At 42.1% G+C, this 17,306-nt stretch overlaps 1 protein-coding gene across 1 annotated transcript in view; it reads right to left on the reverse strand.

The window, feature by feature from the left end:
- Positions 1 to 17,306, reverse strand: part of hcn4 (hyperpolarization activated cyclic nucleotide-gated potassium channel 4) — a 285,458-nt gene that overhangs the window by 189,679 nt on the left and 78,473 nt on the right. The window contains exon 2 of the mRNA XM_060922847.1: positions 380 to 803. Coding sequence (XP_060778830.1) covers positions 380 to 803 — 424 coding nt within the window. The remainder of the gene's footprint in view (positions 1 to 379; positions 804 to 17,306) is intronic.

Raw genomic sequence — 17,306 nt, forward strand, 5'->3', positions numbered from 1 at the left:
GTGAGTGTGAATGGTTGTCTGTGTGTATGTGTCAGCCCTGTGATGACCTGGCGACTTGTCCAGGGTGTACCCCGCCTTTCGCCCGTAGTCAGCTGGGATAGGCTCCAGCTTGCCTGCGACCCTGTAGAAGGATAAAGTGGCTAGAGATGATGAGATTTCAGTTCCAGTTCAGTCCAAACACTGCAAAATGTCTAAAGTTCAAAGGGGGTGAATACTTATGGAAGGATTTTTTGTTTGTTTTCTTTTCTGTCCCCATGTCATGTTTCTAATATTCTCAACTTTAGATGTAAATTTAGTTCAATACCTTCATAATACAGAAGCTTCTTCTTCTACTTTCTATGGCACTTGTACCGTAAGTAGTTGTAAGTAAATGTCCTACCTCTTCCCACTGATGAATGTAGCGTATGAGTCTGGACAGCCTGAGCAGACGTAACAGACTGAGTATCTTTGTGAAACGGACAATCCTGAGCGCGCGTGCCGTCTTGTAGAAATCCGAATCGATCCGCGTCTCGACAATAAGGAAGATGTAGTCCACCGGGATGGAGGAGATAAAGTCCACCACGAACCATGAGCGCAGATACTTAATCTTTATCTGCTGTGGGTCCAGTATAATCTCCGTGTTGTCCTCTTTGACGATGCCCGTGCGAAAGTTGAGCACCAGGTCCATGAGGAAGAAGGTGTCCGAGACGACGTTGAAGACGATCCAGGGAGGAGTGTGCTCGTCCTTGAAGAAGGTGATACCCACAGGGATGATGATCAAGTTTCCCACCATCAGCAACAACATAGTGAGATCCCAGTAGAACCTGAACAGGACGGAGGGCGTGACAGCAGAGGACGGCACACCCATGGGACAGAAAGAGAGAAGAAAAACAAAGTTAAACAGTGCTTCTGAAAAGTTTGGAGTCACCTTGTCTTACCATGTTAACAAGGTAACACATTGGGTACATTTTGTCTTACATAACTATTAAATGTGAACAGAAAAGTGTAATATTTCAAGGAAAACAATGTTAATGAAAGAAAAACTACCAAATAAGACAACCTTTAATGAGTCAGTGGGATAATATTTCTACTTTTGAGAGCCTTGTGAAGCTTATGTACAATTCAAAAACTGATGACTGAAGTTACATATGTTTAGCTAGCTCGCTGAAAAATAAACTTAAAGGTGCTGACTGCAAAATCTGAATTTATTTATTTTTTTATTGTGCATGGCATTTTCCTATTTTCTGCAGGAACAATATCACGCCGACGAGATGTGATGTGATCATTTTGATGTCCTGCGGGTTGCTTTCCTCCATTTTGGGACAGAATATCTTCCCTCTTGCATGTCAACCTATACGGATTGTCCGGAAATTATATGGATTTTAGCTCATTTCAAGGGCGTACGGGCGTAGAAACAAAGTCTTACGGATTTTCAATATTTTCTGACCTAAATTTATTTTGTGTATCTTACTTGAACATCGTCAGCTGATCGTCGCAAAAACACACAAAAGCTCGATTTATAGACAAAGAACAGCGTGTATGCAGGGGCAGATAACCCAGACTATGTGAAACCGGATGTTTATTCCTCAAGCCTCGTGCAGTATCGCGACTGCGAGACTTCGCTCGTTCCGGTCATGCACACGATCTGCATTTAAACGTGCCAAACGGTCATTGTTCGAACGATTTTCTCATTGTGCAGAGCGACACTGTTTACACCTGAGAGATTTTGAATAGCGTCTGCTGAGTGAAAGAATGGGAACACCGAGAAAGAAAATGAGATACGGCGGGCGGTATCTTCCTGAACGGAAGGAGACATTTAATGGTGTCATTGTTCAGGCGAAAAATGAGGAGTACGCGCACTGCACAGTTTGTGTGCGAGATATAAAAGTTGCGGCGTCTGGAGTGTATGACGTGAGGGGACACATGAGGTCCAAACTTCATCAGCGAAATTTGCACCAGAAACAGAATCAGCCGCAAATGACGATGTTTGCAAAGCCTAAGACCGATGATCAACCAACAAGTGTAATAAGAGCAGAAGTTACGATCTGTAATTTTATTGCTCAGCACAATTTGCCGCTAGCCGTTGCGGACCACCTGACAGAACTGTTGCCGCGAATTTGCACGGACAGTACGATTGCAAAATCTATCAGCTGTAGGCGCACCAAAACAATGCAAATAATCAAAAAGAGCTTGGCCCCCGAAGCTACACTACCGATCATCCAGCACTGCCGGACGTCGCCATTTTCCTTGATGATCGACGAATCCAGTGACAAAAAGACGGACAAGCGACTGGCCGTTTTGGTGCGGATCTTCGACATAAACAGAGGGGCGAAGTCAAGAATCATAGACATGCCCGTGTACAATATCGGCACGGGCGAGGCGATTTTCGACATGCAGGACGAAGTTCTCAGGCAAGTTATATTTACTTATTTATTTATTACATTTGGTGCGATTCGAGGCCGGCACGGTGGTGTAGTGGTTAGCGCTGTCGCCTCACAGCAAGAAGGTCCTGGGTTCGAGCCCCGTGGCTGGCGAGGGCCTTTCTGTGCGGAGTTTGCATGTTCTCCCCGTGTCCGCGTGGGTTTCCTCCGGGTGCTCCGGTTTCCCCCACAGTCCAAATACATGCAGGTTAGGTTAACTGGTGACTCTAAATTGACTGTAGGTGTGAATGGTTGTCTGTGTCTATGTGTCAGCCCTGTGATGACCTGGCGACTTGTCCAGGGTGTACCCCGCCTTTCGCCCGTAGTCAGCTGGGATAGGCTCCAGCTTGCCTGCGACCCTGTAGAAGGATAAAGCGGCTAGAGATAATGAAATGAGATGGTGCGATTCGAAGGCTATAAGGATTTTACAACCCCGATTCCAAAAAAGCTGGGACAAAGTACAAATTGTAAATAAAAATGGAATGCAATAATCTACAAATCTCAAAAACTGATATTGTATTCATAATAGAACATAGACAACATATCAAATATCGAAAGTGAGACATTTTGAAATTTCATGCCAAATATTGGCTCATTTGAAATTTCATGACAGCAACACGTCTCAAAAAAGTTGGGACGGGGCAATAAGAGGCTGGAAAAGTTAAAGGTACAAAAAAGGAACAGCTGGAGGACCAAATTGCAACTCATTAGGTCAATTGGCAATAGGTCATTAACATGACTGGGTATAAAAAGAGCATCTTGGAGTGGCAGCGGCTCTCAGAAGTAAAGATGGGAAGAGGATCACCAATCCCCCTAATTCTGCGCTGACAAATAGTGGAGCAATATCAGAAAGGAGTTCGACAGTGTAAAACTGCAAAGAGTTTGAACATATCATCATCTACAGTGCATAATATCATCAAAAGATTCAGAGAATCTGGAAGAATCTCTGTGCGTAAGGGTCAAGGCCGGAAAACCATACTGGGTGCCCGTGATCTTCGGGCCCTTAGACGGCACTGCATCACATACAGGCATGCTTCTGTATTGGAAATCACAAAATGGGCTCAGGAATATTTCCAGAGAACATTATCTGTGAACACAATTCACCATGCCATCCGCCGTTGCCAGCTAAAACTCTATAGTTCAAAGAAGAAGTCGTATCTAAACATGATCCAGAAGCGCAGACGTCTTGTCTGGGCCAAGGCTCATTTAAAATGAACTGTGGCAAAGTGGAAAACTGTTCTGTGGTCAGACGAATCAAAATTTGAAGTTCTTTATGGAAATCAGGGACGCCGTGTCATTCGGACTAAAGAGGAGAAGGACGACCCAAGTTGTTATCAGTGCACAGTTCAGAAGCCTGCATCTCTGATGGTATGGGGTTGCATTAGTGCGTGTGGCATGGGCAGCTTACACATCTGGAAAGACACAATCAATGCTGAAAGGTATATCCAGGTTCTAGAGCAACATATGCTCCCATCCAGACGACGTCTCTTTCAGGGAAGACCTTGCATTTTCCAACATGACAATGCCAAACCACATACTGCATCAATTACAACACCATGGCTGCATAGAAGAAGGGTCCGGGTACTGAACTGGCCAGCCTGCAGTCCAGATCTTTCACCCATAGAAAACATTTGGCGCATCATAAAACGGAAGATGCGACAAAAAAGACCTAAGACAGTTGAGCAACTAGAATCCTACATTACACAAGAATGGGTTAACATTCCTATCTCTAAACTTGAGCAACTTGTCTCCTCAGTCCCCAGACGTTTACAGACTGTTGTAAAGAGAAAAGGGGATGTCTCACAGTGGTAAACATGGCCTTGTCCCAACTTTTTTGAGCTGTGTTGTTGTCATGAAATTTAAAATCACCTAATTTTTCTCTTTAAATGATACATTTTCTCAGTTTAAACATTTGATATGTCATCTATGTTCTATTCTGAATAAAATATGGAATTTTGAAACTTCCACATCATTGTATTCCGTTTTTATTTACAATTTGTACTTTGTCCCAACTTTTTTGGAATTGGGGTTGTATGTTGATTTTATGGATTTTCTTCCTCTGATACTACAGGTGGACGCCCAAAGGGGTTGACATGTATGCTCTTGAGGTAAACAGTATGGCCCTACGGAAACAACCGAACACAAACTAATTAGCATAGCTATGGAACTGCGTCACGTGGAAAACATCATGACTCTGCATCGACCTCGGAAAGTTTTGAGTCACAGGGATGTAATTTGCAGTTGACATTCGCGAAGAGATCTGTGAAACAAAAGACGAATATATTTTTTCTCTTTTCCTGCTTTTGTGTTGTCGTTTCTTTCTCTGCAAGATAAAAACATTAGGTGTATAACTCCATACTCACTCACCAATCCAAGACATGCGCTGCAAATTGTCAGATTTTGCACCCGTTTCATCCGTCAGTCGATTCCAGTGCTCGATCTGTCCCTTCAAGAAAATTCTTGCGGACAACCTTTTGGTTTCCGTGGCTTTTCTGACACGCTTTCTACCTGATTCGCTTTCATATTTTCCTTTTCTTTTCCGCTGGCTTTTAGCTGGCAAAAAAGCAGAGTCCGCCATGTTTGCCCATGCCGACTTGTTTTGGTTAAAAGTAGATCAAACATGCCCCATGTGACATGGTCATGTGACACTGTTGCTCACTTGCTTCAGCAATCTCCATAATCGTAAAATGCGGGACACATTTTATCTCGGCAAAACATTTACACATCGTATACACAGTGTGTGCAGCGGCGCAACTCATCAATTTCAACTCAGATCAACTCGAAACTCCAACAGCAATAGAAATAGAACATTTTTGCCCAGAATTCAACTTTGCAGTCAGCACCTTTAACTAGCTAGCTGTATTTACTTCAGGCTTTCAGTCGATCCATAGCAACACAACTATTACAACACAAATTTGATTAATATTAATAACATATTAATATTAAACTCAATGGAGTATAAACTTTCGAGTTTGCAGTTATTCCTCTGTTATACCGCCATTCGGTCCCTGCGCAAATCATCTGAGCTAGTAAATATTTATAACTCTTAAAAAGATCATACAAGTAATTTCCTAGGTATGAGTTTCTGTAACAAATCTTTCATCAGCTTCTCAGGCTCAGTAAATATAATTAACTAAGCAACTGTCCACAACAAGAGAGAGAAAAGGAATCCGTTAAACAGGCTTGCTAATGGGCTAGTGTTAAGCACTTTTCTAATTCATTATAATGAAAAATGACAAGACCACACTCACAGATTTCAATATATTACAGAAAGTAACAGCTTTGCACATTATTTCCGAAGCCCAAGCCATTTGGTGTCTCTGTGTCTCCGCAGAAACACAGGTAAAGCGCAAAGTGTAGGGATTATACAATATCTGTTTTGTCAAACACCATCCAGAACCAGTCAGGTACTGGAGATAAATGAGTGAATTAAAAGTATGATCCAGAATTTGGGGGAAAAAAACGTCCCATGTAACATCCAAAGGGTTCTGAAGTTGGTCCCTCTGGGAGAACCCTTAAAGGTTCGATATGAAAAACAGGGGCGTAGCTGGGGGGGGTGGCCTGGGGTGCCCGTGACCCCCCCTTTGTCGGACCATACATTTTTTTCAAGAGCCGCATAAGAATATTAGAAAAGCGCCCACTGTAATTTTTTTTAACATTTTTTTTTTTAAACTAGATTGTCACCTCAGTCTCATTAGAGTTTCTATAACCTTATATGGACTTCCTGTGGTTTGGGCGCGATCACACTAGAAAGCATGGTCAAGCTGCCAGTGTAGCTGCAGTCTTTTTAGTTGTGAATTACAAGTATTTCCTCTTGTGTTAATAATTCGCCATGTCAAAACAAGTGAAACTTTCCTCCTTCTTTCAACGTGAAGAGACTCTCTTTTTTTTCCATCAAAGTTGCATTTTGTTGCTTCAAAGCTAAGTTTTAGTGCCGTTTCTAGAACACAACATCAAGAAAACGTGGAAGAAACAGCAATAATGGAAGAGCCGGTTTCTAAGCTACCTAAAACTAGCAATTGTAATTATTTTTTTGTTACATATTTTTCAAAGTTCTATTCTAGTACGAAGTCAAATTTTTTTATGATAAAACAGACTCAAAACAAGATGCATCATCGCCTTTAGCAGACCAAGAAACGCCGGCCCAAGCAGCAGCTGCCGGTGAGTGAGCTTGGTTTGCTTATGCTATGGTCGCTGTTGTTTGGTTTGATAGAATTCGTCCAAAACATTAGTACGGTCAGTAAGCTCAACCATTCTTTTTGGTCGATGTAGGCGTTCTTGATTTGCCAGATGAAATAATCTTGAAGATTATGAAGCACCTACCGCTCTCGGCAGTGTTCCATAGCTTGCCGAGTACCTGCAAAAGGCTGCTGCAGCTATCTCACACGGCCGTGTTATGGAAACGTTTCATGTTAGAAGATACAGGACGTCCTCCTTTCTACACCATCCATAGTTTTAAGAGCATTTTTGAGAGGTACTGTATTTTAGGACTCCCTAAAGTGAATGACGCATGAAATGGAATGACGAATGACAGGTAGTAAATTTGAACAATAAATGGTCCCTTGTCATTCAGATTCTTACAAATGGAATAACGACTGAAATCTTTAGTTTTAGACCTCCCTAGGATAAGATAAGTGGGTGCTTGGTGGGATATCAGCTTTTACAAATGGAATGACAGGGTTTCTATATGTATTGACTTACTTTGAGCTAATGTTGTCAGTGATATCACCTTTTACAAATGGAATGATAAGGTTTCTAGGTGGAATGACATACTTTGAGGCAATGTTATCAGTGATATCAAATTAACAAATGGAATGACATTGTTTCTAGGGTTAGGGTTAGGTTATAGGTGATATCACTGATAACATTGCCTCAAAGTATGTCATTCCACCTAAAAACACTGTCGTTCCATTTGTAAAAGGGGATATCACTGATAACATTAGCTTAAAGTATGTCATTCCACCTGGAAACGCTGTCATTCCATTTGTAAAAGGTGATATCACTGATAACATAACCTAAAAGTATGTCATTCCACTTAGAAACAATGTCATTCCATTTCATGAGCTGAAAGCATGTCATTCCACCTACATTTCAATCGTTATTCCATTTATAAGAATCTGAATGACAAGGGACCATTTATTGTTCAAATCACTAACTGTCATTCGTCATTCCATTTCATGCGTCATTCACTTTAGGGAGTCCCCTCATTTTCACCATCTTTATTTTAACGGCAATTTAGAACAACATTTCACCTTTCAGTTTAGTAGATTCAATCTTACACAAAGTGGTCAAGCTGCCAGTATAGCTGCAGTAGTTGCAAATTACGAGTATTTGCTCGTGTTAATAATTCGCCATGTCAAAAAAAGTGAAACTTTCCTCCTTCTTTCGACTGCCAGTCAGTGTGTGACACCCCCCCCCTTTTGAAAAATCCTAGCTACACCCCTGAAAAATGACCAGGGTTTACAATTCAGAAAAGGTTTCAAGTAGAACCAGTATGAAAAGCTACAACTGTTAATCAAAAGAATTTACAATTACACTGCAAAAAATGATATCTTAGCAAGTGAAAATATCTTGAAAATAGTTGAAACGATCTAGCATTTGGAGGCACGGTGGTGTAGTGGTTAGCGCTGTCGCCTCACAGCAAGAAGGTCCGGGTTCGAGCCCCGTAGCCGGCGAGGGTCTTTCTGTGTGGAGTTTGCATGTTCTCCCCATGTCTGCGTGGGTTTCCTCTGGGTGCTCTGGTTTCCTCCACAGTCCAAAGACATGCAGGTTAGGTTAACTGGTGACTCTAAATTGACCGTAGGTGTGAGTGTGAATGGTTGTCTATGTGTCAGCCCTGTGATGACCTGGCGACTTGTCCAGGGTGTACCCCGCCTTTCGCCCGTAGTCAGCTGGGATAGGCTCCAGCTTGCCTGCGACCCTGTAGAACAGGATAAAGCGGCTAGAGATAATGAGATGAGAAACATTGTATTAGCCATACTCAACAAAAAGTGAATTATTTTTGGTTTTGTGTATTTTAACATTGTCTATTTTGACATTCTCTTCCTAAGCAGTTTGTTGGATTCATGTCAGATTTGGTATACATGTCAAGATGTTGCCGATTTTTGAATTGCAAAGGGATTTGCGAGATCTTGCAAGATGTTGAAAAGGCGAAACAATAAATTTATATGTTAAGTCACGCAAACAGGAAATGCGTCATAAAGTCGCCATGCATTGCTTGATATGGCTCAAACTTCACAGGTTATAGGATATGATGGTTCTGATGAGCTCCACGTGCCCAAAGTGACCCTCTGGTATAGTGCCACCACCACAAATAGATGGTGCTGTTCGTGTTTTATTTTACAACGTAGCCCATCCATCCATTATCCATAACGCTTATCCTGTGCAGGGTCACGGGCAAGCTGATAATATTCTCAAGCTGATGGTAGTACAGTTAAATATGGTGTCAGCTTTGCCATCTGTGGGCCCCGTAATGATATCATACCATCAATTTGACAATTTGGTCTAAGAACTTCTCTTCTTGACCCAGAGACACCATGTGTCATCTGGTTAAGTTTATCCCGAGCTGAAGGTGTGGTTGGCTGGGAAAACCCTTCACATTGTGAAATTTTCTACTATATATAGTTCTGAAGTCATCCATGAACTGAAATGTTACAAAATACATTATATACCCAAAAGTTTGTGGACATCTGACCATCACACCTGTTGCCGCAATGTTGAAAGCACAATTGTATAGAATGCCTTTGTATGTTGTCGCATTACAGTTTCCCCATAGCCATATTCCTAAACCTAGTGGAAGGTCTTCCCAGAAGAATGGAAGTCAAAATGCACAGATGTGTGTTTTGGTCAGGTGTCCACTACAAACTTTTGGGATGACCCTCAACCAAAAATAAAATTCAAGCATTTTAAATTATAAATACAGTGGTGCTTGAAAGTTTGTGAAACCTTTAGAATTTTCTATATTTCTGCATAAATATGGTCTAAAACATCATCAGATTTTCACACAAGTCCTAAAAGTAGATAAAGAGAACCCAGTTAAACAAATGAGACAAAAATATTATACTGGGTCATTTATTTCATCTCATCTCATTATCTGTAGCCGCTTTATCCTGTTCTACAGGGTCGCAGGCAAGCTGGAGCCTATCCCAGCTGACTACGGGCGAAAGGCGGGGTACACCCTGGACAAGTCGCCAGGTCATCGCAGGGCTGACACAGAGCCAAACAACCATTCACACCTACAGTCAATTTAGACTAATCCCCACGTCTTTGGACTGTGGGAGAAAACCGGAGCACCCAGAGGAAACCCACACAGACATGGGGAGAACATGCAAAGGCCCCCGTCGGCTGCTGGGCTCGAACCCAGAACCTTCTTGCCGTGAGGCAACGGTGCTAACCACTACACCACCCTGCCGTCTCTTCACAACATAGTGAAATGAAATGAAATGAAATGTCACTGAGGATACAACTGAGAAGTCAACTTGGTGGTATTCTTCTCAATTTTGAGGTCCTTCCCCATTTATAGAGTGATATCAAAATCAACGTGCCTGCTCACGGCATATATACATAGAGTAAATAAAGTAGAACTTCTTACCTTTAAATGGCATACCTGACTTATTAGCTTAAGATGAATCAACATACAGATACTTTCACTTGATAAATCTAAAACAGGCGGCACGGTGGTGTAGTGGTTAGCACTGTCACCTCACAGCAAGAAGGTCCGGGTTCGAGGCCCGTGGCCGGCGAGGGCCTTTCTGTGCGGAATTTGCATGTTCTCCCTGTGTCCACGTACAGTAGGTTTCCTCCTGGTGCTCCGGTTTCCCCCAAAGACATGCAGGTTAGGTTAACTGGTGACTCTAAATTGACCGTAGGTGTGAATGGTTGTCTGTGTCTATGTGTCAGCCCTGTGATGACCTGGCAACTTGTCCAGGGTGTACCCCGCCTTTCGCCCGTAGTCAGCTGGGATAGGCTCCAGCTTGCCTGCGACCCTGTAGAACAGGATAAAGCAGCTAGAGATAATGAGATGAGATGAAATCTAAAACATCATAGAGTTTGCTATTTGAGGAGAAAAATATATACTCTACCCCAACTACCTTTACTTTTAAGTTCTTATCTTGGTCAATATAAAGGCGAGCAGTCTAGACTACCCAGATTGTCCATCATTTGATTTGATAATACTTGCAGAGTTTTTATAGTAACCTTTATATCAAGGGGGAAAAAAGATGAATGTCTTATGAAATTATGTTTTATTATCCATGTCACTATAAAATACTGGCAGTAAATATATCTTTTCATAATTGTGTAGGCAAGATCGTCTGGAATCTGGTGATATAAGAACCATGATGGTGGACCAAAATGTGTGTTTAGTGCCTCATTTGGGGATATATATATTTTTTTAATTTAAAAAAATTAAGGTCATGGTTTTATTTGCTGTGATTTCAAAACCAGATTACTCAGCAATGCTTTAATCGCACAGAGAAATAACTAGCATCATAGGAAAAGGTAGGTTCTGCCGTTTATTCCGATACATTATTCTGTACATTACGAAGCAATAGGGACTTTGTGACTTCAACTAAGAAACAGGAGTGTGAAAATAGTTGAAGAAATGAGTAAAAATTTGATCTGTGAATTTGGACACAATTTGCCTCAATCAGATTCATAGGGTTAACCTGTAATCTGAAATTATTAACTACATGGAAACGTGATTTTTTTTTGGGGGGGGGAACCCTCTCGAATATCATAAAACGTTTATACACTTGCATCAAGTGGTTTTTCAGAATGATTTGACAGCACAATATTTCATAAAAAACTGAAATGGAACCACGTTTCACATTGAAATCACCACGCACTGTTAGAAATAGGGGTCCAGTAGGAGTCCATTTCTGTCCCCCAAGGTACAATCTACACAAATGTACCCCCTAGGGCCCATTATTGGACCTCCAGGTAACTACGTGGACCTTTTTAGGGCCAAAAAGGTACATACATGTTCTCAAGCAGTATATAAAGGGTACAAATAAGTACCTTCGAGGGTACTGACCCAGTGACAAGCCTAAAGGTACCATAATATACTTTATTTTCTGAGAGTGTGCCAACACTTATCAGGTCTTAGAAATCGGTAGCCATGTTTATTTGGAATGTCTAGCACAAGAGGAGACACCCCCCGCCCAATAAATAAATAAATAAATAAATAAATAAATAAAGGATTTTGTGCAAAACTGCAACAGAACTCCACCTACAGTTAGCTAGCTAACTTGTTGGTAACAAAAAACAAACATGGAACATTCATTTTTCCACTTTGTCGGTCAACAAGCCCCAGTCAAAAATGATGTAATTCTCACTGCCAAATTACAACTTAGGAGGTAAATCAAATGCAGTACTATCCATCCATCCATCATCCATAACTGCTTATCCTGTGCAGGGTCACAGGCAAGCTGGAGCCTATCCCAGCTGACTATGGGTGAGAGGCAGGGTATAGAGAGCATGCACGTGACGTCATGAGGTCACGTGATATTTGTTTATCTGCCATCTTGGACGGCAAGGCCGCACATAGAACTTAGACGAACCCGTTCTAATTATCAAGTGTGTGGGAGTAAATCTTTCGAGAATGGTTATATCTTGTTCAGCATTTGGTTGTACCAATAGACAGGGCCAAAAGGAGGGCCTGTCATTTTATAGATTCCCCGCAGACGAGGAGAGACGCGCAAAATGGGTGTCCGCTGTGCGAAGAGAAAACTGGAACCCCAGTTCTACCAGCCGAATTTGTAGTGAATACTTCATATCAGGTAGGTGTAATCTTCTAATTCAATACTCCTAGTACATCTGTTAAGTTGATTTTCGGATTGAATGATAACTTCATACTTAGAAACTAGACAGAACAGTGTTTGTGGCCGTCAGTCCGCTTGATCTCTAACGTTTAAAATGGCTATGCCTAGCCCTACTACCCTGGCCTAGTCTATGACAATGTTTTATCTTTTTGGCTCATATATGCCTTTGAAAGGCCAATCCATAGTAGGGATGGCAAAAACTAAAAAAAATCTTGACCGACCACCGAGCCTCATTAGCCGGTTAAAGTCGGTTAACCTATGAGTTTAAACAGGGATGCAAATGGCGGATGCCGCCTTTTTCACGGCTGAATCATGCAGATCCGATTTTTTTTTTAGGGGGGGGCGTTGGAGTGTCTGAATAATTTCATCAGAGTAAATTCTGTATTAAAATTACTAAATAAGCAAATGCCGTTACAGTCCATGAAACAGGAAGTATGAGAAGAAAACAGTAAATCAGAAAGCTGCACACGTTTTCGCGGAAGCTGCGCAAATGTGCGCAGCTTTCTGATTTACTGTTTTCTTCTCATACTTTAGAGTTTAGATTTCGAACATTCCTACGATAAAACGTCCTGCATAGTCTCTTTATGATAAACGTCTTAATGCCACTTACCCGTGAGGTTATCAAGTAGACTTCCTTCTTCGGAACCTTCCAGAGGTATAGTTGGGATACCCATCGCAACAAAATATTTATAAGCTTCCAGGCTCTTGTAAGCTTTGAGGGCTTTGCCAGTGTAACACGATTCACGATTCACAAGAAAATTGTAAATGTCGTGGTAGGCCAGATCGGGCAAATCGCCGGCACCGCAGCTCCGAATTTCCCTGAACAAGGATTGCGGCAAGTTGTACGCATCTGCAATCCCCAACCTGGAACACTTTTCCACGTAACGCTGCCTCACGTCACCTTCAAGATGCTGAACAAACTTAGACAAGTTATCGCACGATGTAGATGGGGTATTTTCCGAATTTTCTTGGGGATTACTCCCTGGATCCATTACGCTCGCGCAAGGTAAACAATCCTGATGCCGTCCAATATGGCGGAGTACACACGTGCGGGTCATGTGACTGCACATCCTCTATACCTTGGACAAGTCGCCAAATCATCACAGGGCTGACACATGGAGACAAACAACCATTCACACTCACATTCACACCTACAGTCAATTTAGAGCCACCCATCAGCCTAACCTGCATGTGGACTGTGGGGGAAACCGGAGCACCTGGATGAAACCCACACAGACAGGGGGAGCACATGCAAACTCCACACAGAAAGGCCCTCATCAGCCACTGGGTTCGAGCCCAGAACCTTCTTGTTCTTGCTGTGAGGCAACAGTGCTAACCACTACACCACTGTGCTGCCACAAGGGAAGTCCTTGTCCTAAATTGCATGCTTGAGCATATGACATCATGCTGGAGTTAACAAGGGAAATAGTTATGATACATTTGCTAAGCCAGGAACTGAACTTAACTCCTGGTCTTGATCCAGGTACCGTATGCCTTTGCAAAATCAGGACGTGTGGATAGACACCTCACTCCAATCTTTCGCTTTGGTTACTCCCAGAACAGCTTGATGACTTGAAGACTGAGTCATGAGGAAGCCATTTCCATTCCGGACATGATCGCATCACTTCTCACCAAGTACCTTCAATGGCTTTGTGTTGTCTTGCTGGAATGTAAAGTGGCCTCCAGTTGAGCGCTGTCTATCTGGAAGCAGTGGTATGGTTGCAGAATGGATTGGCAGCCAATGCATTTCGTCCTCTTCAGGATTCCTTGCACTTGATGGTGATGACCATTATAATGACAACTTGCACTGTGCATAAAATAACGGTTCCTCAAGTGTTCCTCAGATAGTTAATGATTTTAGTTTTGTAAAAATGCTTCTACATAAAACTGTTCAAGGTTCCCCAGTGAGACACACCAAAGAACCCTTAGTATGCAAGAATTTCTCATCTCATCTCATTATCTCTAGCTGCTTTATCCTGTTCTACAGGGTCGCAGGCAAGCTGGAGCCTATCCCAGCTGACTACGGGCGAAAGGCAGGGTACACCCTGGACAAGTCGCCAGGTCATCACAGGGCTGACACATAGACACAGACAACCATTCACACCTACGGTCAATTTAGAGTCACCAGTTAACCTAACCTGCATGTCTTTGGACTGTGGGGGAAACCGGAGCACCTGGAGGAAACCCACACGGGGAGAACATGCAAACTCCACACAGAAAGGCCCTCGCCGGCCACGGGGCTCGAACCCAGACCTTCTTGCTGTGAGGCGACAGCGCTAACCACTACACCACTGTGCCGCCTATGCAAGAATTTACCTTTTTTAATTTTAGTCGAAGAAGGCTCTAGTAACAAGCTTGCTTATGTTTACTACATAGCATCTCCAATTTGACCCCAAAACACAGTTCTTTTTTGTCACTACTTCTTCAATCTCTACATCTATTTATTTTTGTTAAGGTCTTCTAGAAGTGGCTTTGTTTTCAACATCCTGGCCATCAGCCCTGAATTTCCTAAGCTTTTTGGACATGGTACTTAATGAGACTTGCACCTGGCATGTACTTTTAAGCTGTAGTGTCAGTTGAGGACAGGTTTAAGAGAGATTACAAAAGCTGGATAGTTTAATGTGTTTGTCCTCTTGAGGAGTGGTACTTTCTAGGCTTTTCTTTCGGTAAATGCTGGAGGTAGTGCTAGGAGATTTTCACGATTAACATTTTGAATGAATGTTTTAACATGATTTTGAAAATGTTCTACCTGAGACTGTTGAGATATACAGTGGTGCTTGAAAGTTTGTGAACCCTTTAGAATTTTCTATATTTCTGCATAAATATGACCTAAAACATCATCAGATTTTCACACAAGTCCTAAAAGTAGATAAAGAGAACCCAGTTAAACAAATGAGACAAAAATATTATACTTAGTCATTTATTTATTGAGGAAAATGATCCAATATTACATATCTGTGAGTGGCAAAAGTATGTGAACCTTTGCTTTCAGTATCTGGTGTGGCCCCCCTTGTGCAGCAATAACTGCAACTAAACATTTCCGGTCACTGTTGATCAGTCCTTAGAGGAATTTTAGCCCATTCCTCCGTACAGAACAGCTTCAACTCTGGGATGTTGGTGGGTTTCCTCACATGAACTGCTCGCTTCAGGTCCTTCCACAACATTTTGATTGGATCAAGGTCAGTACTTTGACTTGGCCATTCCAAAACATTAACTTTATTCTTCTTTAACCATTCCTTGGTAGAACGACTTATGTGCTTAGGGTCATTGTCTTGCTGCATGACCCACCTTCTCTTCAGATTCAGTTCATGGACAGATGTCCTGACATTTTCCTTTAGAGTTCGCTGGTATAATTCAGAATTCATTGTTCCATCAATGATGGCAAGCCGTCCTGGCCCAGATGCAGCAAAACAGACCCAAACCATGATACTACCACCATCATGTTTCACAAATGGAATAAGGTTCTTATGCTGGAATGCAGTGTTTTCCTTTCTCCAAACATAACGCTTCTCATTTAAACCAAAAAGTTCTATTTTGGTCTCATCCGTAAACAAAACATTTTTCCAATAGCCTTCTGGCTTGTCCACGTGATCTTTAGCAAACTGCAGATGAGCAGCAATGCTCTTTTTGGAGAGCAGTGGCTTTCTCCTTGCAACCCTGCCATGCACACCATTGTTGTTCAGTGTTCTCCTGATGGTGGACTCATGAACAATAACATTAGCCAATGTGAGAGAGGCCTTCAGTTGCTTAGAAGTTACCCTGGGTTCCTTTGTGACCTCACCGACTATTACACACCTCACTCTTGGAGTGATCTTTGTTGGTCGACCACTCCTGGGGAGGGTAACAATGGTCTTGAATTTCCTCCATTTGTACACAATCTGTCTGACTGTGAATTGGTGGAGTCCAAACTCTTTACAGATGGTTTTGTAACCTTTTCCAGCCTGATGAGCATCAACAATGCTTTTTCTGAGGTCCTCAGGAATCTCCTTTGTTCGTGCCATGATACACTTCCACAAACATGTGTTGTGAAGATCAGACTTTGATATATCCTTGTTCTTTAAATAAAACAGGGTGCCCACTCACACCTGATTGTCATCCCACTGATTGAAAACACCTGACTCTAATTTCACCTTCAAATTAACTGCAAATCCTAGAGGTTCACATACTTTTGCCACTCACAGATATGTAATATCGGATCATTTTCCTCAATAAATAAATGACCAAATATAATATTTTTGTCTCATTTGTTTACCTGGGTTCTCCTTATCTACTTTTAGGACTTGTGTGAAAATCTGAAGATGTTTTAGGTCATATTTATGCAGAAATATAGAAAATTCTAAAGGGTTCACAAACTTTCAAGCACCACTGTACAACATTATATTATTATTATTATAATATACAGTATTATTTAATTTGTCAGCCCTGCGATGACCTGGTGACTTGTCCAGGGCGTACCCCGCCTCTTGCTCATAGTCAGCTGAGATAGGCTCCAGCTTGCCTGTGACCCTACACAGGATAAGCGGCTACAGATAAGAGATGGATGGATGGGTGGATTTCCCTTGTTGCCCCATGGACATGCTTTAAATTTAACTTTAGCTCTTACCAATAGCTCTTGTTGACACAGGGAGGCTCTGGTGAGATAATATTCTCAAGCTGATGGTAGTCCAATTAAATATGGTGTCAGCTTTGCCATCTGTGGACCCCGTAATGATATCATACCATCAATTTGACAATTTGGTGTAAGAACTTCTCTTCTTGACCCAGAGACACCATGTGTCATCTGATCAAGTTTATCCCGAACTGAAGGTGTGGTTGGCTGGGAAAACCCTTCACATTGTGAAATTTTCTACTATTGAGGTATTTCACCTGACGTCACAGGGTCACGTGACGCCCCGGTGTCCGCCATTTTGAACGTCAAGCTACATACTAACGCTGCAGACAGAGAGGGAGAACCAGCTTGAAAAAAAACGTGTTACAGACACCTAGAATAAATTAATTTGTCAGTAAGCACTCTATAAATAACCATGGTGTTTGCTTGTTGTGCTGTGGGCTGCCACAACAGACAGGGACAGCGTGCAGGACGCTC

The sequence above is a fragment of the Neoarius graeffei genome, chromosome 6 (assembly GCF_027579695.1).
Source record: "Neoarius graeffei isolate fNeoGra1 chromosome 6, fNeoGra1.pri, whole genome shotgun sequence".
NCBI lineage: Eukaryota > Metazoa > Chordata > Actinopteri > Siluriformes > Ariidae > Neoarius > Neoarius graeffei.